The sequence below is a fragment of the Scyliorhinus torazame genome, chromosome X (genome assembly GCF_047496885.1).
Source record: "Scyliorhinus torazame isolate Kashiwa2021f chromosome X, sScyTor2.1, whole genome shotgun sequence".
Classification (NCBI taxonomy): Eukaryota; Metazoa; Chordata; class Chondrichthyes; order Carcharhiniformes; family Scyliorhinidae; genus Scyliorhinus; species Scyliorhinus torazame.
The window spans coordinates 40136834-40162166 of NC_092738.1; the positions used below are offsets into that span (position 1 = coordinate 40136834).

At 54.1% G+C, this 25333-nt stretch overlaps 1 protein-coding gene across 5 annotated transcripts in view; it reads left to right on the plus strand.

Annotated features, from left to right (window-relative positions):
* Window positions 1–25333, plus strand: part of b4galnt1b (beta-1,4-N-acetyl-galactosaminyl transferase 1b) — a 110291-nt gene that overhangs the window by 62010 nt on the left and 22948 nt on the right. For 3 of the 5 annotated variants that reach the window (XM_072493653.1, XM_072493657.1, XM_072493655.1), the window contains 2 exons: window positions 6174–6266; window positions 9069–9256. In XM_072493653.1, coding sequence (XP_072349754.1) covers window positions 6174–6266; window positions 9069–9256 — 281 coding nt within the window. Of the gene's footprint in view, window positions 1–6173; window positions 6267–9068; window positions 9257–11844; window positions 12124–25333 lie in introns of those variants that run through there. The other 2 variants (XM_072493654.1, XM_072493658.1) reach the window with 2 other exon arrangements.

Genomic DNA, 25333 nt, shown 5'->3' on the forward strand with positions numbered 1-25333 from the left:
TCAAGTTTTTCAAAATGCCCAACACATCTTCCTTCCTAACAAGTATTTCCTCGAGCTTACCAGTCTGTTTCACACTGTCCTCTCCAACAATATCGCCCCTCTCATTTGTAAATACAGAAGAAAAGTACTCGTTCAAGACCTCTCCTATCTCTTCAGACTCAATACACAATCTCCCGCTACTGTCCTTGATCGGACCTACCCTCGCTCTAGTCATTCTCATATTTCTCACATATGTGTAAAAGACCTTGGGGTTTTCCTTGATCCTACCCGCCAAAGATTGTTCATGCCCTCTCTTAGCTCTCCTAATCCCTTTCTTCAGTTCCCTCCTGGCTATCTTGTATCCCTCCAATGCCCTGTCTGAACCTTGTTTCCTCAGCCTTACATAAGTCTCCTTTTTCCTCTTAACAAAACATTCAACCTCTCTTGTCAACCATGGTTCCCTCACTCGACCATCTCTTCCCTGCCTGACAGGGACATATATATCAAGGACACGTAGCACCTGTTCCTTGAACAAGTTCCACATTTCACTTGTGTCCTTCCCTGATAGCCTATGTTCCCAACTTATGCACTTCAATTCTTGTCTGACAACATCGTATTTACCCTTCCCCCAATTGTAAACCTTGCCCTGTTGCACGCACCTATCCCTCTCCATTTCTAAAGTGAAAGTCACAGAATTGTGGTCACTATCTCCAAAATGCTCCCCCACTAACAAATCTATCACTTGCCCTGGTTCATTACCAAGTACTAAATCCAATATTGCCCCTTCTCTGGTCGGACAATCTACATACTGTGTTAGAAAAGCTTCCTGGACACACTGCACAAACACCACCCCATCCAAACTATTTGATCTAAAGAGTTTCCACTCAATATTTGGGAAGTTAAAGTAAGGTGGGTTTTGCACTGAGTGCTGAATTTTGTGCATTTTGAGTGCTATAGTAAGAGTTTGGTGACCGAGGGAGTTAGGTGAGGAGGGAGTAAGGTGCTCCTTTCATTTTGTTTCCGATATTTCCGCAAAGAGTGAGAAGAGAGCCAGGAGTTTACAGAAAGTGTAGCTGACTGGGAGCAGAGTCGGAGGGCGGAGATCTAGTTAGTCCACAGGGCAGCTATATTCTGTCAGGTAAGAGGGGATGGAGGCTAGGCCAGTTGCATGCTCCTCCTGTAGGATGTGGGTGGTGAGGGATACCACCGGTGTCCCCGCTGACTATACCTGCGGGAAGTGCACCCAACTCCAGCTCCTCAAAGACCGTGTTAGGGAACTGGAGCTGAAGATGGATGAACTTCGGATCATCCGGGAGGCAGAGGGGGTGATTGAGAAGAGTTACAGGGAGGTAACCACACCCAAGGTACAGGACAAGAATAGCTGGGTTACATTCAGGGGGAAAAAAACAAACAGGGAGACAGTGCAGGGATAATGAGAGATTGTTTCCCCCTGGCTGGGGTTTGACTGGGTGGATACTGAGAGATTGTTTCCCCCTGTCTGGGGTTTGACAGGATGGATACTGAGAGATTGTTTTCCCCTGGCTGGGGTTTGACAGGGTGGATACTGAGAGATTGTTTCCCCCTGGCTGGGGTTTGACAGGGTGGATACGGAGAGATTGTTTCCCCCTGGCTGGGGTTTTACAGGGTGGATACGGAGAGATTGTTTCCCCCTGGCTGGGGTTTGACAGGGTGGAGTCTGAGAGATTGTTTCCCCCTGGCTGGGGTTAAAACTGGATTAGGCCAGTTTTCAGAGGCTAGATTCACAGTATAAAAGTGATCCCCTACAGTGCAGACTTTGTTTGCACTGAGTGCAGAATTTGGTGTATTTGAGTGCAATAGTGAGTTTGGTGACTGAGGGAGTGCTGAATTTGGTGCATTTGAGTGCGATAGTGAGAGTTTGGTGACCGAGGGAGTTAGGTTAGGAGGGAGTAAGGTGCTCCTTTCATTTTGTTTCCGACATTTCCGCAAAGAGTGCGAAGAGAGCCAGGAGTTTACAGAAAGTGTAGCTGACTGGGAGCAGGGTCGGAGGGCGGAGATCTAGTTAGTCCACAGGGCAGCTATATTCTGTCAGGTAAGAGGGGATGGAGGCTAGGCCAGTTACATGCTCCTCCTGTAGGATGTGGGTGGTGAGGGATACCACCGGTGTCCCCGCTGACTATACCTGCGGGAAGTGCACCCAACTTCAGCTCCTCAAAGACCGTGTTAGGGAACTGGAGCTGAAGCTGGATGAACTTCGGATCATCCGGGAGGCAGAGGGGGTGATTGAGAAGAGTTACAAGGAGGTAACCACACCCAAGGTACAGGACAAGAATAGCTGGGTTACAGTCAGGGGGAAAAAAACAAACAGGCAGAAAGTGCAGGGATCCCTCGTGGCCGTTCCCCTTCAAAACAAGTATACCGTTCTGGATGCTGTTGGGGGGGATGACCTACCGGGGGAAGGCCCTAGCGGCCAGGTCTCTGGCACTGAGTCTGGCTCTGGGGCTCAGAAGGGAAGGGGGGAGAATAGAAAAGCAATAGTTGTAGGGCAAGGTTTACAATTGGGGGAAGGGTAAATACGAGATTGTTTCCCCCTGGCTGGGATTTGACAGGGTGGATACTGAGAGATTGTTTCTCCCTGGCTGGGATTTGACAGGGTGGATACTGAGAGATTGTTTCCCCCTGGCTGGGGTTTGACAGGGTGGATACTGAGAGATTGTTTCCCCCTGGCTGGGGTTTGACAGGGTGGATACTGAGAGATTGTTTCCCCCTGGCTGGGGTTTGACAGGGTGGATACTGAGAGATTGTTTCCCCCTGGCTGGGGTTTGACAGGATGGATACTGAGAGATTGTTGCCCCCTGGCTGGGGTTTGACAGGGTGGATACTGAGAGATTGTTTCCCCCTGGCTGGGGTTTGACAGGGTGGATACTGAGAGATTGTTTCCCCCTGGCTGGGGTTTGACAGGGTGGATACTGAGAGATTGTTTCCCCTGGCTGGGGTTTGACAGGGTGGATACTGAGAGATTTTTTCCCCCTGGCTGGGGTGTGACAGGGTGGATACTGAGAGATTTTTCCCCCCTGGCTGGGGTTTGACAGGGTGGATACTGAGAGATTGTTTCCCCCTGGCTGGGGAATCTACAACACGGGGGTCACAGTCTCGGGATTATGAAATGATCAGTTCGGATGAAAATAAGGGGGAGTTTCTTCAGTTAGGAGGTTGTGGAACTTCGACTTAATCTGCTCCTGGGAGAGGTGTGAATGCTCCATCATTCAGTATATTCACGGCTGAGACAAATCGATTTTTGGACGCTGAAGGGAATCATGGGATTTGAGGATGGGACAGGAGAGGAGGGTTTTAGGAGGCATTGTGCAGAGAAGAATATACTGGTTTACTGTGTCACGTACCAGACAGATTGTCATGTGAGGTGGGATTGAGTCGAATGGGCTTGCATTCACTGTAATTTATACGAAGGAGAGGGGATGGCATTGAAACGTATAGAATTCTGAGGGGGCTGGACAGATGGGATACAGTGATGTTGTTTCCTCTGGCTGGGGCGGGGGGGGGGGGGGGGTCCAGAACAAGGGGAACAGTCTCCGGGTACAGGGTAGCCCATTTAGCACGGGGATGAGGAGAAACCTCTTCACTCAGAGTGTTGGGAACCTGTGGAATTCTCCACCACTGAAAGCTGTGGAGGCAAAGTCACTAAATGTATTCAAGAAGGAACTGGATTTCTTGGCCCTCAATGTGTCAAGGGGCATGGGGAGAAAGCGAGAATATAGTGTTGAAATCGAGGATCAACCGTGGTCATGTTGACTAGCAGAGCAGGTTAGAAGGGTCAAATGGCCTCCTCCTGCTCTTACATTCTGGGCGCGATTCTCCACCCCCACGCCGAAGGGGCCACGCCGTCGTGAACGCCGTCGAGGTTCACGACGGCGCGGAACGGCCCCGGTCCCGACCGATTCAGGCCCTGACAATGGGCCAGGATAGGGGCCGCGTCATCTACACGCGCCAGGCCTTGTCGCCGCGTAAAAGCGGCGCAGATTAGATGACGCGGCCGGCGCCGCAGAACGGACGTCATCCGCGCATGCGTGGTTGTCATCCTCTCTAAATCCGCCCCGCAAGAAGATGGGGGACGGATCTTGTGGGGCCGCGGAAGGAAGGAGGTCCTCCTTCAGAGAGGACAGCCTGACGATCGGTGGGCACCGATCGCGGGCCACCCCACATTTAAGGTACCCCCCCGGTGCAGGATCCCCCCTCGCCCCCCCCACAAGCCGCCCCCCCAGCGTTCACGCACCGCCCACGACGGCAGCGACCAGGTGTGGACGGCGCGGGGGGGAACCCGCCGTTTTGGCCTGGCCGCTCGGCCCATCCGGGCCTGAGAATAGCGGGGGTGCCGGAGAATCGCCATTTTGGGTGGGCACAGCAGAGGCTGGGGAAAGTTGCACTGTGAGCCAGTGGGCACAACAGAGGCTGGGGAAAGTTGCACTGTGAGCCAGTGGGTACAGCAGAGCCTGGGGAAAGTTGCACTGTGAGCCAGTGGGCACAACAGAGCCTGGGGAAAGTTGCACTGTCAGCCAGTGGGTACAACAGAGGCTGGGGAAAGTTGCACTGTGAGCCAGTGGGCACAACAGAGGCTGGGGAAAGTTGCACTGTGAGCCAGTGGGTACAGCAGAGCCTGGGGAAAGTTGCACTGTCAGCCAGTGGGTACAGCAGAGCCTGGGGCAAGTTGCACTGTGAGCCAGTGGGTACAACAGAGGCTGGGGAAAGTTGCACTGTCAGCCAGTGGGTACAGCAGAGGCTGGGGAAAGTTGCACTGTGAGCCAGTGGGCACAGCAGAGGCTGGGGAAAGTTGCACTGTCAGCCAGTGGGCACAACAGAGCCTGGGGAAAGTTGCACTGTGAGCCAGTGGGCACAACAGAAGCTGGGGAAAGTTGCACTGTCAGCCAGTGGGTACAGCAGAGGCTGGGGAAAGTTGCACTGTCAGCCAGTGGGTACAGCAGAGGCTGGGGAAAGTTGCACTGTGAGCCAGTGGGTACAACAGAGGCTGGGGAAAGTTGCACTGTCAGCCAGAGGGCACAACAGAGCCTGGGGAAAGTTGCACTGTCAGCCAGTGGGTACAGCAGAGGCTGGGGAAAGTTGCACTGTCAGCCAGTGGGTACAACAGAGCCTGGGGAAAGTTGCACTGTGAGCCAGTGGGCACAACAGAGGCTGGGGAAAGTTGCACTGTGAGCCAGTGGGCACAACAGAGCCTGGGGAAAGTTGCACTGTCAGCCAGTGGGTACAGCAGAGGCTGGGGAAAGTTGCACTGTCAGCCAGTGGGTACAACAGAGCCTGGGGAAAGTTGCACTGTGAGCCAGTGGGTACAGCAGAGGCTGGGGAAAGTTGCACTGTGAGCCAGTGGGTACAACAGAGGCTGGGGAAAGTTGCACTGTGAGCCAGTGGGTACAACAGAGCCTGGGGAAAGTTGCACTGTCAGCCAGTGGGTACAGCAGAGGCTGGGGAAAGTTGCACTGTCAGCCAATGGGCACAGCAGAGGCTGGGGCAAGTTGCACTGTCAGCCAGTGGGCACAACAGAGGCTGGGGAAAGTTGCACTGTCAGCCAGTGTCCGTGAAGGGTGTGGGGGGGGGGGGGGAGTCCTCCATAGCCAATAGGGTGCCCGAACAGGGACAGCTCCCCCACTTCACCACCCGCCCCGGCCCCCTCTTTCACCTCGCCAGTCACAGAATCCAGCCTCAAATGTAACAGGTGGTTGCCCTGGGGGCTCATTTGGGGCTGACTTTGACAGATATCCTAGTCTAGCAACCATTTTTAACCCAACTCTCTTTGCTGAGATTCCACCCAGAGTTACCAGGAGAGGCCCTGGGGGAAACAAACCCACCTGGGTCCAAGAGGTCAGGAGGATCCCAGGTTTTCTTCCCCTAGGCTGTGCCGAGTTAGAGGTTGCAGAGGAGGTAGGGATGGGGGAGGGTGGGGCGGAGGGGAGAGGGGGAGGTGGTGCGACCAGAAGCCGTGGGTCCCGCCGGCCCCAGCCGGTCAGAGGTTAAAATGTGGGAAGGGGAGGGGGAAATGAGAAATCTTTGGGACAAGCAAGGGTAAGAGTGGGCCGTGTGCGATTTCCAAACTGGCTGGTAGTGAGGCTGTGGGACTCGCATGGGGGCCCAGTGTGTAACATGTTAATTCCTCCCCGGTCTCAGTGTGTGTATTTTACATCTTCTAGTGCAGCTCGAAACAGACGGACACCGGGCTTTTTTTGTCATCAAAATTCGACATGCCACCATCCCAAAACTATACAGCTCCGGAGACCAGCCAGGTCAGTGTTATTAATCCAGGATTAATGGAGATCTCCGATATAGATCCCACCAATTGAGCCAGCCACAAAGTCCCTTCTGTAGACTAGAGCAGCGAGTGTGAAGTCTAGCATTTAACACCGTGTCTGAATTATCTGCGATCCTTGATATTGTTACTGTTGTTTTGCGAGGGTTCCAGAGATTTGGGGTTATTTTATTGAATTCCTGCAGCAGAATTCTGTGTCTTTCAATTGGTTCTGTTCTAGAGACTGCAATGATTCTGTGTTCCAGGGTGGGACGTACAGCAAGGCTTAAATGGAGGTAAACAGTTTCTTTACGGGACGATGCTGATTTTCATGTACGCAACTGCGCCAATCATAGACCAGCGCATAAAAAATGAAAAATTGCAATGTTTGTTCTCACTGCTGCGGCATCCCCCCCCTCCCCCTCTCCCCCCCCCCCTCTTCCACCCCCCTCCTCCCTCCCCCCACCCCCTTCCCCCACTTTCTCGAGCAATGGGTCAGCCCTCGACTTGCTGCTGTCTGTTGTTTACCAGCTCTCTACTGCCATGTGCCCTTCTGGGCAGACACAACTCTGCCGGAGTCCTTCTTTAACCATCTGCTCTGCGTCCTGTGCCCTCTACCCTCTTCACCCGCTTCCACACCGGCATCAGTGGAGTGTGCATCCGCACCGATGAGAGGGAAAAGTTGCCTCTGTTTGGCTGCTTGTCAAGTTGCTCCAAAGGCATGGCAGACTTTCACTTTGCAGCCATGTTTGGCAGCCATCTTGTGCAGAGCAAAATCCCACAAGCGGCTACGAGATGAACGGACACTTTTTTTTTCTTTCTTTTTTTGTTTGGTGGCGCTGGTCGAAGGAGAAATGTTGGCTGAGACACCAGGAGGACCCCTTTGATTCTTGAACCCCACCCGGTCTGGAAGGTAGGACCTTTGGTTCGATGCCTTTCCGGCTCCAAAGTATCAGCCGAGATTACATGTTGACCTTCGGGCCTGCAGCCCACAACCCTTCTGAGTCGGAGGCAAAAGTGTTAACCCCTGAGTCAGGTTAAAATTCCCAGTCAATTCAACAAAATCTACCTGGGAATTGAAGATTAATCTCTGGGACACTGCTAGGAGTAAAAACCCAGGGGAAAATCACGGGGGGAATTGGAATAATCACCCTCCTGCCCCATTTTCTTTCAACGCTTTTGCTTATTAATGAGTAAAAATCATGGCGGTGGCAAGGAACATGCAATTTGACTGAGCTGGGCAGCTATAGGCTGGAAGTCATGTGATCATGCCTCCAGGAATGCGTCCAACAATGGTGCCTAGAACATGCAGGTTGGTTGAAAGGAAAATGTCGGCCCCTTCTGATTGGAGACAAATCACAGTGTTTCACTTGATGCGCAAAATCTGTTGTAAAACAATAGTTTAGCGAAACTTCCGCATTTCTCTGCAACATAGGGGTAGGTTTTGGCCCTGTACAACGTGCGATTGTGTAAACTGGGCGACTGAGTGAGTCTCCGGTTTTTACATTTTTTCCCATTTTAAAATTTCCATTAAAGTTCCCTAAAGTAGCGTCTATGTGCGTGACGGACATTCCTCCATCTTCTTCTAATTCAGTGGGAAAGATAGAACATAGAACACACAGTGCAGAAGGAGGCCATTCAGCCCATCGAGTCTGCACCGACCCACTTAAGCCCTCACTGCCACCCTATCCCCGTAACCCAAAAACTCCTCCCAACCTTTTTGCACACTGAGGGCAATTTATCACGGCCAATCCACCTAACCTGCACATCTTTGGACTGTGGGAGGAAACCGGAGCACCCGGAGGGAACCCCCGCAGACACGGGGAGAACGTGCAGACTCCGCACAGACAGTGACCCAAGCCAGGAATGGAACCTGGGACCCTGGAGCTGTGAAGCCACAGTGCTAACCACTGTGCTAGCGTGCCACCCACACTAAATCCATATTCTTTTAGATTGTGGACCTCAGTAGCATATCCAGCATTTATTGCCCCTTGAGAAGGTGGGGGTGAGCTGCCTTCTTGAACCGCTGCAGTCCATGTGGTGTAGGTACACCCACAGTGCTGTTAGGGAGGATCTTGACCCAGAATGTACTTGCAGGAACCAATTTGAATGCCCGCCATAGAAGCAAGTCTCAATATCCTATCTGTGTAGATCTTCATAGGGCTGAGGTAACAAATGTTAGGAAAGGGAAAGTGTTCCTGGCTTCATTCTTCACTGAACAGTCTGATCTGCTCATCAGCTGTCAGGCAGAGAAGGCCAGGGTGATGAGGCCACTTCAGAGTTTAAACAGGTCAGACCAGGATAAAGATCCTGAACAGGGGGTTGCCTAAAATCACCATGCCAAGAGCGATCTTCAGGTTGCCCAGGGCTTGAAGGGCAGTCCAGACTCGGGACACCCATCCTCCTTCTATAGCCTGGTAGTGGCAGAGGGGCACATGAACAATGGGGTGACCTTCTTAACCCTCCTCGGGGACAATCATGCCAGGACATTGTCAAGATGACAATTAACTCCCTGGCTACGGCCCACCCTTTTCCTATGCCTTGTCTACTTTTGAACTGAACAGAGAGACACCAATCATTGTACAGAGATCTCCTTTAACAGGACCATGGTACAGAGTTATGATCAAATTGAATAGTAGGACAGACTCGAGGGGTTGAATAGCCTCTTCCTGTTCCCACATTCGGTAATGTGGGGCAGATCAGGTATATTTACTCCTCCTTGATGAAAAGAGTAAAATATGTGCAAATAAGTCACCAAATACAAAGGAACGGTGGCGACATACTGTTCTCTGTGTTTTAGGATATAACATCAGTGCCTTGGTGACTGTAGCAACCAAAACATTCCTAAGGTACGACAAACTGAGAGCGCTGATATCGAGCATTAGGACGTATTACCCCAATGTCACCATCGTGATTGCGGATGACAGCGACAAGCCGCAGAAGATTGAAGGAGCGTTCATTGAACAATATTTCATGCCATTTGGGAAGGTGTAGTATGGTTTTTCTTTTCTAAATCAGGAAAAAACAAAAAAAACAAACGAGACATTTGGTAGCGGTGTGTGTGCGATGAGTTGAGTTTCCTGATCTCAGTGTCCCTACAGCAGGGAGGCGCACACCAGAGATTAAGTAACGTAGACGACCAATGGTCAGTTCCATAGTGCTGGCAGGCGCTTTCCCTCCGACATCTAAATCATGCGCTCACATTCAAAATTCCAACTAACAATAGGAAGGAGCATATCCATCCAGAAATGGACCCATGAGCTACATTATTCTGGATTCTATAATTATATTGGAACCAGGTAGTACTGTTCCTGACAAATGGATCTCTGAATTTTTTCAAGTGACTCATCCTATTGCCGTGAATAGTGTAATTCTTTCAGATTTTGTACATTGCCTTATTTCTTGAACTTTAATTTTCATTAATTGAGAAATAAGCGAAAAAAATTAGAAGTGGCAGTATAAATGCCTTTCTGTACAGTCCCTAATGTCAAAATATATTCCCTTTCTCAAGATAAGGTACAATTATCATCAGTTCATTTGCTAGTGGGACTCCTACACATTCCAGAGGCATTTAACTGTTAAATTGGAATGTACCTTTAAGGCATTTCTCTGGGGGAAGTGTCCTAAATTAGCACCCAGAATCATAGAAGAGTATAACATAAAAGGAGGCCATTCAGCCCATCCTGTGTGCACTGGCTCCGTCAAAGAGCAATTCAGTTATTCCATTCTCTCCACATCCTGACAATATATTTTTTCTTCAAGTATTTGTCCGATTCCCTTTGGAAAGCTACGATTGGATTTGTTTTCACCAGCGCAGTCCAGTGTTTAACCACTTGTTGCGTGAAAAGATTTATCCTCATGATGCTTTAGATTGCATTAACAATCATCTTAAATCTGTGTTCCCTGGTTATTGACCTTTGAGCCAGTGGAAAGAGATTCTCCATATTTTCTGTATCTAAACCCTTCATGATTTAAAAAACAATAAGTATCCAATTCTTTTTTTTCCCCAATTAACGGACAATTTAGCATGGCCAATCCACCTACCCTGCACATTCCCGTACCAGCCTCCCCGAACAGGCACCAGAATGTGGCGACTAGGGGTTTTTCACAGTAACTTAATTTGAAGCCTACTTGTGACAATAAGCCATTTTCATTTTCATTTCATTTCATCCTTGGGTTGTGGGGGTGAGACCCGTGTAGACACGGGGAGAATGTGCAAGCTCCACACAGACAGTGACCCGGGGCCGGGATTGATCCCGGGACCTCGGTGCTGTGAGGCAGCAGTGCGAACCACTGCGCCACCGTGCTGCCCTGCTCTTCATGATTTTAAGGACTTCTATCAAATCTCCTCATAACCTCCTGTGTTGTAAGGAGAACAGGCCCTGTTTCACCTGTCTACCCACACAACTGTAATCCCTCATCCCTAGAACCATTTCAGTAAATCTCTCTCCACCTTTCCTTTGATGTACTTCCCAAACTGTAGTACCCATAACTGGATGCAGCAGGCAGTATTTAATGCAGGTATTGGGTGTCTCGCTTGCCAGCTGGAGAACTGGCAAGAGCCCAGTGCCACCTCTTTTAGGGAATGCCTGTCAAATGAAGTGCCCCTTGGACATTTAAACTGGACAGTGGTGGGAATTCCCCTGGATTACGGACTCCAGGAGCATAAATCCTGCCAGATGAAAGCTGCTGGCCAATCAGGGACTGGCAACTCTGTTTCCCATCAGGAAACAGCACGGTTTCCTGGGCAGCACGGTAGCCTTGTGGATAGCACAATTGCTTCACAGCTCTAGGGTCCCAGGTTCGATTCCGGCTTGGGTCACTGTCTGTGCGGAGTCTGCACGTTCTCCCCGTGTCTGCGTGGGTTTCCTCCGCGTGCTCCGGTTTCCTCCCACAGTCCAAAGATGTGCAGGTTAGGTGGATTGGCCATGATAAATTGTCCCTTAGTGTCCAAAGATGTGCAGGTTAGGTGGATTGGCCGTGTTAAATTGTCCCTTAGTGTCCAAAGATGTGCAGGTTATGTGGATTGGCCATGATAAATTGTCCCATAGTGTCCAAAGATGTGCAGGTTAGGTGGATTGGCCGTGTTAAATTGTCCCTTAGTGTCCAAAGATGTGCAGGTTAGGTGGATTGGCCATGTTAAATTGTCCCTTAGTGTCCAAAGATGTGCAGGTTAGGTGGATTGGCCATGATAAATTGCCCTTAGTGTCCAAAATTGCCCTTAGTGTTGGGTGGGGTTACTGGGTTTTGGGGATAGGTTGGCGGTGTTGACCTTGGGTAGGGTGCTCTTTCCAAGAGCCGGTGCAGACTCGATGGGCCGAATGGCCTCCTTCTGCACCGTAAATTCTATAATAATAAAAAAGGGAGGCTGCAGCTTGTACTGCACCCACCTCAAATCCAGTATTGTTGCTGGATCTCAGGCCAGAGGCGAGTGGTGGCAGGAGTGATGTTGCAGGCTAGGGGAGGGGGTTGACAGGTTCCTTCCCCCCACCCATCCCCAATCCCGATGCTAGGTTCCTCAATCAGGCACTGAGTGTCTTTGAACAAGTGCCCCCCCCCCCTTTCCTGGGAGTGTCATGTGAGAGTACCTTTAAGAAATGGATGTTTAAGCAATGTACCTTTAAGAAGTGGAGCTGATCATATTACTGAAGTGATGTCAGAGGGTGGGGGGAGCTGAGCTCACTTCTGCTTTTTGAGTTTCAGTTTGAGAGAGCAGCTTGGGTGTGTCTGTGTGTTTCCAGTGAGCTGCATGAAGAAAACAAAGGGGCTGGAGCTGAAGTAACCAAAAGCAGCAGCTCGGTTGAACCTTTCTCACTGTATATATTGAATGTAACCTAATGTGCTCCTGTTTGAAGGTTGGTTAAGTCTTTTGGATGTTAAAATAGGGGCTGTTTAGCACAGGGCTAAATCGCTGGCTTTGAAAGCAGACCAAGGCAGGCCAGCAGCACGGTTCAATTCCCGTAACAGCCTCCCCGAACAGGCGCCGGAATGTGGCGACTAGGGGCTTTTCACAGTAACTTCATTTGAAGCCTACTTGTGACAATAAGCGATTTTCATTTCATTTTTTCATTTTCAAAAGGACAGCTGAAACGATTACTTAGTCTTTGGGGGTTATCTTTAAATTAATGGGGGTTAAGATATTCAATGGTTGTTTTAAAAAGGTTAACTTGAGTTAATAGAATAAACATTGTTTTGTTTAAAAAAACGCTTGTCCATTTTCTGCTGTACCACACCTGTAGAGTGGGCCGTGTGCTCCCCATACCACAATCTAGTAAAAGTTGTGGGTCAGTTGAACTCCATGAAACACTTTGGGGTTCTCTAAACTCTGACCCATAACAATTGGGGGCTTGAGGGGGATAAAAGCCTATCTATTGGATTGGCTTAGTGAACGGAAAGACAGTGAGGGGTGAGCATATAGTGTGGTTGCTTTTCAGGTGTGGTATTTTAGTTTACGTGGGGAGTGTTTTGTGGACAATGGCTCTTTCAGAGGCTCAGAAGTTTTCGGGGGTGGACACGGTAACACACAGTACCTTACGGACAGAGACTAAAAGCAGACTGTTAGATTTGGCAAAAATATTGCAGTTAACATTGCCTGGCAAAATGCGAAAAGATGAGGTACTTACCGCGGTAGCTGAGCATTTCCATTTGCCTGAGATACATTCTGACTCATTAGAAATGGCAAAGCTCCAGTTGCAGATTCAGCAACTTGAACATGAAAAAGAATGAAAGAAGGTTGAATATGCAATGAAAGAAAAAGAAAGAATAGCCCTAGTAGAACAAAAAGAAATAGAAAGGGAGATACAGATCATGGAAAAAGATAAAGAGACGTGTTCTGAGTACCAATGTGTATCTTTCTCAGACCTGAAAAGCAGCCTGTTTCTGCAGTCCTCTGTTTTCTATCCCTTTGCCAATCAATGCCGCTGTCCTTTTTATCCCATTGGCTTCAGTTTTGCTAACAAACTTAATAATTGACCTGGAGGTTAATTAAAATCTAAATAATGTTGTCGGTGGCTTCTCAAGGTAGTTCTTGTTTTCCCCTGGGGAGGTGCCCGATATATGTGGAGCATAAGAGTTCATCAGAGTTTGTTTCATTTTTAACTTGTTCTTGTTTTGCAAAATCTTTCAAAAGATGATATGAATAGAGAAGGCAAGGCCAGCATTTCCGGTTCAGTTTTGGTGCTCGGTTAATAGAAAGACTCGTATTGATATCGTGCTTTCAATCAGAAACCTCAAAAGGTGCTTCAGAGCCAATTAAGTACTTTCTGAAATCAGTCACTGTCCTATGGTTGGATTCTCTGCTTCCCGCCAAGGGTAGCGAGTTTCCATCCACCCCGTCCCTCTCCCTCGGTCCCTCCACCCCTTCTCCCTCCCTCGGTCCCTCCACCCCGTCCCTCTCCCTCGGTCCCTCCACCCCTTCTCCCTCCCTCAGTCCCTCCACCCCTTCTCCCTCCCTCGGTCCCTCCAACCCTTCTCCCTCCCTCAGTCCCTCCACCCCTTCTCCCTCCCTCGGTCCCTCCACCCCTTCTCCCTCCCTCGGTCCCTCCACCCCGTCCCTCTCCCTCAGTCCCTCCACCCCTTCTCCCTCCCTCAGTCCCTCCACCCCTTCTCCCTCCCTCGGTCCCTCCAACCCTTCTCCCTCCCTCAGTCCCTCCACCCCTTCTCCCTCCCTCGGTCCCTCCACCCCTTCTCCCTCCCTCGGTCCCTCCACCCCGTCCCTCTCCCTCAGTCCCTCCACCCCTTCTCCCTCCCTCAGTCCCTCCACCCCTTTTCCCTCCCTCGGTCCCTCCAACCCTTCTCCCTCCCTCAGTCCCTCCACCCCTTCTCCCTCCCTCGGTCCCTCCACCCCTTCTCCCTCCCTCGGTCCCTCCAACCCTTCTCCCTCCCTCGGTCCCTCCAACCCTTCTCCCTCCCTCGGTCCCTCCACCCCGTCCCTCTCCCTCAGTCCCTCCACCCCTTCTCCCTCCCTCGGTCCCTCCAACCCTTCTCCCTCCCTCAGTCCCTCCACCCCTTCTCCCTCCCTCGGTCCCTCCAACCCTTCTCCCTCCCTCAGTCCCTCCACCCCTTCTCCCTCCCTCGGTCCCTCCAACCCTTCTCCCTCCCTCAGTCCCTCCACCCCTTCTCCCTCCCTCGGTCCCTCCAACCCTTCTCCCTCCCTCGGTCCCTCCAACCCTTCTCCCTCCCTCAGTCCCTCCACCCCTTCTCCCTCCCTCGGTCCCTCCAACCCTTCTCCCTCCCTCAGTCCCTCCACCCCTTCTCCCTCCCTCGGTCCCTCCAACCCTTCTCCCTCCCTCAGTCCCTCCACCCCTTCTCCCTCCCTCGGTCCCTCCAACCCTTCTCCCTCCCTCAGTCCCTCCACCCCTTCTCCCTCCCTCGGTCCCTCCAACCCTTCTCCCTCCCTCAGTCCCTCCACCCCTTCTCCCTCCCTCGGTCCCTCCACCCCTTCTCCCTCCCTCGGTCCCTCCAACCCTTCTCCCTCCCTCGGTCCCTCCAACCCTTCTCCCTCCCTCAGTCCCTCCACCCCTTCTCCCTCCCTCGGTCCCTCCAACCCTTCTCCCTCCCTCAGTCCCTCCACCCCGTCCCTCTCCCTCAGTCCCTCCACCCCTTCTCCCTCCCTCAGTCCCTCCACCCCTTCTCCCTCCCTCGGTCCCTCCACCCCTTCTCCCTCCCTCAGTCCCTCCACCCCTTCTCCCTCCCTCGGTCCCTCCAACCCTTCTCCCTCCCTCAGTCCCTCCACCCCTTCTCCCTCCCTCAGTCCCTCCACCCCTTCTCCCTCCCTCGGTCCCTCCAACCCTTCTCCCTCCCTCAGTCCCTCCACCCCTTCTCCCTCCCTCGGTCCCTCCAACCCTTCTCCCTCCCTCAGTCCCTCCACCCCTTCTCCCTCCCTCAGTCCCTCCACCCCTTCTCCCTCCCTCGGTCCCTCCAACCCTTCTCCCTCCCTCGGTCCCTCCAACCCTTCTCCCTCCCTCAGTCCCTCCACCCCTTCTCCCTCCCTCGGTCCCTCCAACTAACCTAAAAAAAAAAAAAAAAAAAAAAAAACCAGAAAAAAAAAAAGCAACCTACCCTTCTCCCTCCCTCAGTCCCTCCACCCCTTCTCCCTCCCTCGGTCCCTCCAACCCTTCTCCCTCCCTCAGTCCCTCCACCCCTTCTCCCTCCCTCGGTCCCTCCAACCCTTCTCCCTCCCTCGGTCCCTCCAACCCTTCTCCCTCCCTCGGTCCCTCCAACCCTTCTCCCTCCCTCGGTCCCTCCAACCCTTCTCCCTCCCTCGGTCCCTCCAACCCTTCTCCCTCCCTCAGTCCCTCCAACCCTTCTCCCTCCCTCGGTCCCTCCACCCCTTCTCCCTCCCTCAGTCCCTCCAACCCTTCTCCCTCCCTCAGTCCCTCCACCCCTTCTCCCTCCCTCGGTCCCTCCAACCCTTCTCCCTCCCTCAGTCCCTCCAACCCTTCTCCCTCCCTCAGTCCCTCCACCCCTTGTCCCTCCCTCAGTCCCTCCAACCCTTCTCCCTCCCTCAGTCCCTCCAACCCTTCTCCCTCCCTCAGTCCCTCCACCCCTTCTCCCTCCCTCGGTCCCTCCAACCCTTCTCCCTCCCTCGGTCCCTCCAACCCTTCTCCCTCCCTCAGTCCCTCCACCCCTTCTCCCTCCCTCGGTCCCTCCAACCCTTCTCCCTCCCTCGGTCCCTCCAACCCTTCTCCCTCCCTCAGTCCCTCCAACCCTTCTCCCTCCCTCAGTCCCTCCAACCCTTCTCCCTCCCTCAGTCCCTCCACCCCTTCTCCCTCCCTCGGTCCCTCCACCCCTTCTCCCTCCCTCAGTCCCTCCACCCCTTCTCCCTCCCTCGGTCCCTCCAACCCTTCTCCCTCCCTCGGTCCCTCCAACCCTTCTCCCTCCCTCGGTCCCTCCAACCCTTCTCCCTCCCTCAGTCCCTCCACCCCTTCTCCCTCCCTCGGTCCCTCCAACCCTTCTCCCTCCCTCAGTCCCTCCACCCCTTCTCCCTCCCTCAGTCCCTCCACCCCTTCTCCCTCCCTCGGTCCCTCCACCCCTTCTCCCTCCCTCAGTCCCTCCACCCCTTCTCCCTCCCTCGGTCCCTCCAACCCTTCTCCCTCCCTCGGTCCCTCCAACCCTTCTCCCTCCCTCGGTCCCTCCAACCCTTCTCCCTCCCTCAGTCCCTCCACCCCTTCTCCCTCCCTCGGTCCCTCCAACCCTTCTCCCTCCCTCAGTCCCTCCACCCCTTCTCCCCCCCTCGGTCCCTCCAACCCTTCTCCCTCCCTCGGTCCCTCCACCCCTTCTCCCTCCCTCGGTCCCTCCACCCCTTGTCCCTCCCTCAGTCCCTCCACCTCTTCTCCCTCCCTGAGTCCTTCACTCTACCTCCCCCCCCCCCCCCCCCAGCCTTCTCACTACCACAGCTCCCCCCCCCCCCCAGCAAGGATAATACCAGCATCACAGGGTGTTGGCCCTGATTTGGCAGTATCAGGCGTTCCTCTCTGCGGGACCGAGGAGGATGATGATGACTCGCTGTGAGGTGAGTTCTGGTGCTCCTCCTTGTCCAGCGCAGTCTGACTCCTGTCTTTTGTCTTTGAGATAACAAGCCACTGTCCAGCTGGATGATCCCTGTACATGTGCTGAAAATTCCTTCAAATATGTTGGAGAGAGGGGAGGGATTCCGAGTGATGGTTGGGGCTCACTCACAAAGATGATTACCTAATAGAAAGCAAAGAGTGGGGATTAATGGGTGTTTCTCTGGTTGGCAATCAGTAGCTAGTGGTGTCCCTAAGGGATCAGTGTGGGGCCCACAACTGTTCACAATTTACATAGATGATTTGGAGTTGGGGACCAAGGGCAATGTGTCCAAGTTTGCAGACGACAGACTTCCAGTGGCGGCAATGCGTGAGTGAGCCGCACATTCGGGGGCTTTCACTCCGGCGGGATTTGAGGACCTGGTTCCCCGGTTTTGCGGGACCGTGGAGCGCTGAAAGGACGGCCATGGGGGGCTAAGGAGCGAGCAGAGCATGGAACTGCGGGAGAGCAGAAAGCAGCGCAAACGGGAGAGGAAGGGACAAAGGCAAGGTGCAGGGGAAGCTGACCCGGGAGCAAAGATGGCGGACCTGCGGACCTCGGACCCGGCGATCCAGCAGGCGCTGGAAAACATGCTGCAGGTGATAAAGAGCAGGTTTGAGTCGTTGAAGCGGGATAACTTGGACCCACTTCAGAAGGCAGTGGATCAGCTGAACCAGAGACTGGATGCCCAGGACGAAAAAGTTAAGGAGCTGGGGGAGGCGGTGGAGGAGCAGGCGGACGCTCAGACGATTGCTGCGCTAGCAGTCGACGGGTTGAAGGAGAGACAGAGAAGACTGCTGGACAGAGTAGAGGAGCTGGAAAATAGAGCCCGTAGACAAAACCTGAGGATCAGCGGCCTCCCGGAGGGGGCGGAGGGAGCTGATGCCACAGCGTTTGTGGCGGACCTGTTGATGCAGCTGATGGGGGCTGAAGCCTGTCCGCGACCGCCGGAGCTGGAGGGGGCACACAGAGTGCAGGCGAGACAGGTGCGTCCGGGCCACCCCCCCCCGACCGCCGGAGCTGGAGGGGGCACACAGAGTGCAGGCGAGACAGGTGCGTCCGGGGGGGCCCCCCGTCCGATGGTGATCAGGTTCCACAGGTTTGTGGAGAAGGAGCGGGTGCTGCAGTGGGCAAAGAGCGCTAAGAGCACCCCGGGGAATAAGTGTCCTTCGCATTTACCAGGACCTTGTGGTGGGTACCTGTTGTTGGGCTCTCTGAGTGCACTGGAGCCTGGATTGTAACAAAAGGGTGGCCGGTCAGCAATGGGGATTAAAGATGTTGGTTGGGGGCTTTTGTTTCATTTATGTCTATGGTTTTTATGTTTTTTTCGGATGGGGGATGTACGGGGACTGGGTTATTGCGGTGTTATGCATTTTTTTTTGGTGCTCAGAAAGGGACGTGGGTTAACACTTTTCTGTGTACACAGCTGGAACTGTCTTGTACCTGGAGCATTCTCCCGATGCTGTTTGATGTTTCCAGCTTGTTTGATCTTTCCCATCTTAGTGAGACTGCTCCAGTGGGTCGGAGTGGGGGATGGTGTGCTGGGGAGTGGGGAGATGAGGTCGGGGAAACAATGGGAGTGAGACAAGGGGGCGCCGGAGCGATGAGTCACCGGGCTAGCAGATTGGCTAGTCAAGGGAGTCAGGTGGGGGAGGGGGGAGAATACAGCCAGTGAATGGCAGGGGTGGGGTTATCAGGGGATTTTGCTGGGGGGGGGGTGGGTGGAGTTATTTTGTTGACGTGGGGGGATCTGAAGTAGGTAATGGAAAGGAGGTCGGGGGTGGAGGCGGGCAAGAGGCGAGCCAGGAATGGCACGGCGCATGGGCTGGGGGCGGGCCCGAGAAAGGGTATGGCTGACCGGCGGGAGGGGGGGGGTTATGCCCCCCCCCCCCCCCCCCCCACCAGGCTGATCACCTGGAATGTCAGGGGACTAAATGGACCAGTTAAAAGGGCACGTGTGTTCGTGCATTTGAGGGCTCTAAAGGCGGACGTAATTATGTTGCAGGAGACACATCTGAAAGTGTCTGACCAGACTGGGCTAAGGAGGGGCTGGATCAGCCAGGTCTTCCACTCGGACTTGGATTCGAAGTCCAGGGGGGTAGCAATTATGATCAATAAGCGGGTTCAATTTGAGGCGGAGGGCGTAGTCGCAGACGGCGGGGGCAGATTCCTTACGGTAAGGGGCAAGCTGGAGGGGAGAAGAGTGGTGCTGGTGAACATATATGCTCCGAACTGGGATGACGTGACTTTATCAAAAGAGTGCTGGGGAAGATCCCGGACCTAGACTCACGTAAGTTGATAATGGGGGGGGGGACTTTAATACGGTCCTTGACCCGGGGCTGGACCGGTCATGTCCCAGAACGGACAGACTCCCAGCAATGGCAAGGGAGCTGAAAGGGTTCATGGAGCAAATGGGGGCTGTGGACCCATGGAGAGCCAGACAGCCAACGGGAAGGGGCTACTCGTTTTATTCACATGTTCATAAAGTATACTCTAGGATTGATTATTTTATCTTGAGCAGGGACTGTGAAGGGGAGGTAAAGAATACGGAATACTTGGCAATCACTATCTCGGAACATGCCCCGCACTGGGTGGACCTGCAGGTCGGGGGGGGGGCGAATTCCCAACGCCGCAATGGAGGTTAGACGTAGGACTGTTGTCGGAGGAGGGGATATGTGAGAGACTTCGGAAGTGTGGTAGTAGAGGTATTACGGTACCTGGTAATGCTGGAACACCATTGGTAGAAATTGTATGCTTCTTATTGGTCAAGCTGTATGGTAGCTCCGCCCTGCTAGGCGGGGTATAAGAGCCCGTGCCGCCCCAGCAGCCTTCATTCTGTACCTGAGCTGCTGGGGGAAACATCTAGCTTATTAAAGACTTCAGTTGGACTACAACCTCGCTTTAGTGGTCATTGATCGTGCATCAATTTAATAAGGTAGATTTAAAAGGATGGAGCTCCGAATCAAGCCGGAGTGTCTGCAACTCAGCCCCCACGCGGCGAACTCAGCGGCAATCTTCAAGCACTGGCTGGCGTGTTTTAAAGGATATCTCGAGACGGCCGAAAACACACCCACAGGAGAACAGAAACTGCAAGTCCTGCACTCGAGGGTGAGCCCGGAGATTTACACCCTCATCGAGGAAGCGGAAGACTTCGATGCAGCAATAGAGCTGCTAAAAGGACATTATATTCGCCCGGTAAACCAGGTCTACGCCCGACATCTGCTATCAACGAGGCAACAAATCCCTGGGGAATCGCTGGAAGAATTCTACCGTGCACTCCTGGTGTTGGGGAGAAACTGCAGCTGCCCGCAAGTTTCGGCGAGAGACCACACTGAACTCTTGGTCCGGGACGCTTTCGTGGCAGGTATGCTGTCCTCCCAGATCCGCCAGCGATTGCTGGAAAAAGACACTCTAGATCTCAAGGAGGCACGGGCCCTTGACGGCTCCCTGGATGTGGCCTCCAGAAACTCCCGCACTTACGTTCCCGACCGCGCGGCAGCCCCCTGGGCAGCGTGGAACCCCTCCGCAGTCGACCCCGAGACATCCCCCATCCCCCCACAAGCTTGTGCTGCAAGGCGGCCTGGCAGCCCCCGGGACCCCCGCTGCTACTTTTGCGGGCAGGCCAAGCACCCCCGCCAGCGCTGCCCGGCCCGCGCATCCACCTGCAAGGGATGTGGTTAAAAGGGCCATTTCGTGGGGGTATGTCAGGCCCGTGCGGTTGCCACGGTCTCCGGCAGCGAATGCGGACCGCCACCACAAACCTCTCCACGGTCCCCGTGCGGCCAGCGGCCGCCGCCATCTTCATATTCCAGGGCCACGTGTGGCCTCCGGGCGCCGCCATCTTGTCCCGCGGACGCCACGTCAGATGGATGGGCGCCGCCATTTCGTGCACCCCCAGCCATGTGCGACCAATGGGAGCCGCCATCTTGGATGGACCCCCAGGACCCCAGCTCGGCTGACCACGCACTGCCCGAAGAGAACTCTCAACTGCTGCGATTAGCCTCGGTGACCCTGGATCAGTCCCGGCCTCGAACAATCTCAACCGCTACGACGACCGTATTCATCAACGGGCAGGAGACGTCCTGCCTAATCGACTCTGGGAGCACGGAGAGCTTCATACACCCCGACACGGTAAGGCGCTGTTCTCTCCTCGTCCACCCCATTAATCAAAAAATCTCCCTGGCCTCCGATTCTCACTCAGTGGGGATAAAGGGGTTTTGTGTAGCAAACCTCACTGTCCAGGGAAGGGAGTTTACAAATTTCCGGCTCTATGTCCTTCCCCACCTCTGCGCGGCCACACTCCTAGGTTTAGACTTCCAGTGTAATCTCCAAAGTCTAACTTTCAAATTCGGCGGCCCTATACCCCCCTCACTGTCTGCAGCCTCGCGACTCTTAAGGTCGAACCGCCTTCCCTGTTTGCAAACCTCACCCCGGATTGCAAACCCGTCGCCACCAGGAGCAGATGGTACAGTGCCCAGGATCGGATCTTTATTAGGTCAGAGGTCCAAAGGCTACTGAGGGAAGGGGTCATTGAAGCCAGCAACAGTCCCTGGAGAGCTCAAGTAGTGGTGGTAAACACCGGGGAGAAGGATGGTCATCGACTACAGTCAGACCATCAACAGGTTTACGCAGCTGGACGCGTACCCTCTCCCCCGCATATCCGACCTGGTAAACAGGATCACGCATTATAAAGTCTTCTCCACGGTGGATCTCAAGTCCGCCTACCACCAGCTCCCCATCCGCACCAGTGACCGCAAATACACTGCCTTCGGGGCAGACGGGCGGCTCTATCACTTCTTAAGGGTTCCCTTCGGTGTCACCAACGGGGTCTCGGTCTTCCAGCGCGAGATGGGCCGAATGGTTGACCGGTACGGTTTACGGGCAACATTCCCGTATCTTGATAACGTCACCATCTGCGGCCATGACCAGCAGGACCACGACACCAACCTCCGAAAATTCCTCCAGACCGCAAAGATCCTTAACCTTACATACAACAAGGATAAATGCGCGTTTAGCACCGACCGCCTAGCCATCTTCGGCTACGTAGTGCAAAATGGAGTTATAGGCCCCGATCCTGAATGCATGCGCCCCCTTATGGAGTTCCCCCTCCCTCACGGCTCCAAGGCCCTGAAGCGCTGCCTAGTGTTTTTCAGTTACTACGCCCAGTGGGTCCCCAACTACGTGGACAAGACCCGTCCCCGATCCAATCCACAGCTTTTCCCCTGTCGACAGAGGCCCGCCAGGCCTTCAGCTGCATCAAAGCGGATATCGCAAAGGCCACGATGCACGCCATCGATGAGTCCCTCCCCTTCCAGGTCGAGAGCGATGCGTCCGACGTAGCTCTGGCGGCCACCCTCAACCAAGCGGGCAGACCCGTGGCCTTCTTCTCCCGTACCCTCCATGCCTCCGAAATCCGCCACTCCTCAGTCGAAAAGGAGGCCCAGGCCATAGTAGAAGCTGTGCGACATTGGAGGCATTACCTGGCTGGCAGGAGATTCACTCTCCTCACTGACCAACGGTCGGTTGCTTTCATGTTCGATAACGCACAGCGGGGCAAGATAAAAAACGATAAGATCTTGCGGTGGAGGATCGAACTCTCCACCTACAACTACGAGATCTTGAATCGTCCCGGGAAGCTAAACGAGCATCCTGACGCCCTGTCCCGCGGCACATGTGCCACCGCACAAGTGGACCGTCTCCGATCCCTCCACGAGGACCTCTGCCACCCGGGGGTCACTCGCTTTTTCCATTTCGTCAAGACCCGCAACCTGCCCGACTCCATCGAGGAGGTCAGGACTGCTACCAGGGACTGCCAAATCTGCGCAGAGTGCAAACCGCACTTCTACCGGCCAGAGAGAGCGCACCTGATAAAGGCTTCCCGTCCCTTTGAACGCCTCAACATGGACTTCAAAGGCCCCCTCCCCTCCACCGACCGCAACACGTACTTCCTGAACGTGATTGACGAGTACTCCCGGTTCCCATTCGCCATCCCCTATCCCGACATGACCGCAACCACCGTCATCAAGGCCCTCCATAGCATCTTTGCACTGTTCGGGTTCCCCGCCTACATCCATAGCGACAGGGGGTCCTCCTTCATGAGTGACGAACTGCGTCAATTCCTGCTCAGCAAGGGCATCGCCTCGAGCAGGACGACCAGTTACAACCCCCGGGGTAACGGACAGGTGGAGAGGGAGAACGGAACGGTTGGAAGACCGTCCTACTGGCCCTACGGTCCAGGAATCTCCCAGTCTCCCGCTGGCAGGAAGTCCTCCCGGATGCCCTCCACTCCATCCGGTCACTGCTTTGTACCACAACCAACCAAACACCTCACGAACGTCTCCTTATCTTCCCCAGGAAGTCCTCCTCTGGGACCTCGCTCCCGACCTGGCTGGCAGCTCCCGGACCCATCCTGCTCCGAAAACACGTGCGGGCGCACAAGTCGGACCCGTTGGTCGAGAGGGTCCATCCTCTCCACGCTAATCCCCAATGCGCCTACGTGGCGTACCCCGACGGCCGACAAGATACGGTCTCCCTACAAGATACGGTCTCCCTACGACACCTGGTGCCCGCCGGAGTCCCACGCACTCCCCAGCCACCAGTCCCACCCTCCCCTCCACCAGGACACCTTACAGGAGGATCGGTCCTTCCGCCGGCCCCGTCTTGGCCACCCCACCCACCGACGCCCCCCCGCAGGTGCTCCCGTCCCAGGCCACGCTCCCGGAGTCACAGACGCCCGAGCCTCCACCAGAGCCACCACCGAAGCTCCGACGATCACAGAGGACGACCAGGGTCCCCGATCGACTGATTGCTTCATTTTAATTTTAATTTAAATCATAAATTGTAAATAGTTAATAGAATTGTAAATAGTTACAAAACACTGTACGGAGTGTCAAGCTGTATGGTAGCTCCGCCCTGCTAGGCGGGGTATAAGAGCCTGTGCCGCCCCAGCAGCCTTCATTCTGTACCTGAGCTGCTGGGGAAACATCTAGCTTATTAAAGCCTTCAGTTGGACTCCAACCTCGCTTTAGTGGTCATTGATCGTGCATCAGGAAGTGTGTGCAAAATTACTTGCAGGTGAACGATACGGGGGAGGTTTCAGCAGCGACCCTGTGGGAGGCGCTGAAGGCAGTAGTGAGGGGGGAGCTGATCTCAAATCGGGCTCACAGGGCCAGGGCGGACAGAGCAGAAATGGACAGATTGGTTAGGGAAATTCACCGGATAGACGAGGAGCATGCGGGGTCCCCGGGGGAGGACCTACTCAGGGAGAGACGTTGACTGCAGGCGGAACTGGGGGTGCTGTCCACGAATAGGGCCGTGGAACAACTTAGGAAGGCGAGGGGAGTGGTGTATGAGCATGGGGAGAAGGCCAACATATTGCTAGCGCAGCAACTCCGGAAGAGGGAGGCGGCCAGGGAAATAAGTAGAGTGGTTGATGGGGAGGGGAGCAGAGTGGGGGACCCGGCAGGACTGAATAAGGTATTTCGGGACTTCTATAGTAAGCTGTACACTTCAGAACCCCCGGAGGAGCCGGAGGAGATGAAAAGGTTCCTGGATGGACTAACCTTCCCAAAAGTAGGCAGGGGACTAGTGGACGGGCTGGGGGCCCCGATTAGAGCGGAGGAGGTATTGGGGGGCCTAAAGGCCATGCAGTCGGGAAAAGCCCCGGGACCGGATGGATACCCAGTAGAGTTTTACGAGAAGTTCTCTGAGATAGTGGGACCAGTCCTGACAAGGGTTTTTAATGAGGCAATGGACAGAGGGACCCTGCCACCGACGATGTCGCAAGCCACCATCTCGCTGATACTGAAGCGGGACAAGGACCTGGAATCCTGCGGGTCATACAGGCCAGTCTCCCTGATCAATGTGGATGCCAAGCTCCTGGCCAAGGTCCTGGCGATTAGAATTGAGGACTGCGTACCGGAGGTGATTGGGGACGATCAGACAGGGTTTGTGAAAGGCAGGCAGCTGACAGCTAACTTGAGAAGATTGCTTAATGTGATCATGATGCCCCCGACGGGCAAAGAGGTGGAGGTAGTGGTGGCAATGGACGCTGAGAAGGCCTTCGACCGGGTGGAGTGGGGCTATTTGTGGGAGGTGCTTGGACGGTTTGGGTTCGGGGAGGGACTGGTTAATTGGGTCAGACTATTGTACCAGACCCCAAAAGCTAGCGTTAGGATGAACAGGATAATGTCAGATTATTTCAGACTACACCCCGGGACCAGACAGGGGTGCCCACTCTCCCCGTTGCTGTTCGCGCTGGCCATAGAGCCATTGGCGATGGCGTTGAGAGCTGCGAAGGGGTGGAAGGGAATGACTAGGGAGGGGGTGGAACATAGGGTCTCTCTCTATGCGGACGACCTGCTCCTGTACGTGTCGGACCCACTGGCCGGGATGGAAAATATACTGGAAACATTGAGGAAGTTCGGCCAGTTCTCAGGGTACAAATTAAATATGGCCAAGAGTGAGATGTTTGTGGTGCAGGCGAGGGGCCAGGAGAATAGACTGAAGGAGCTGCCA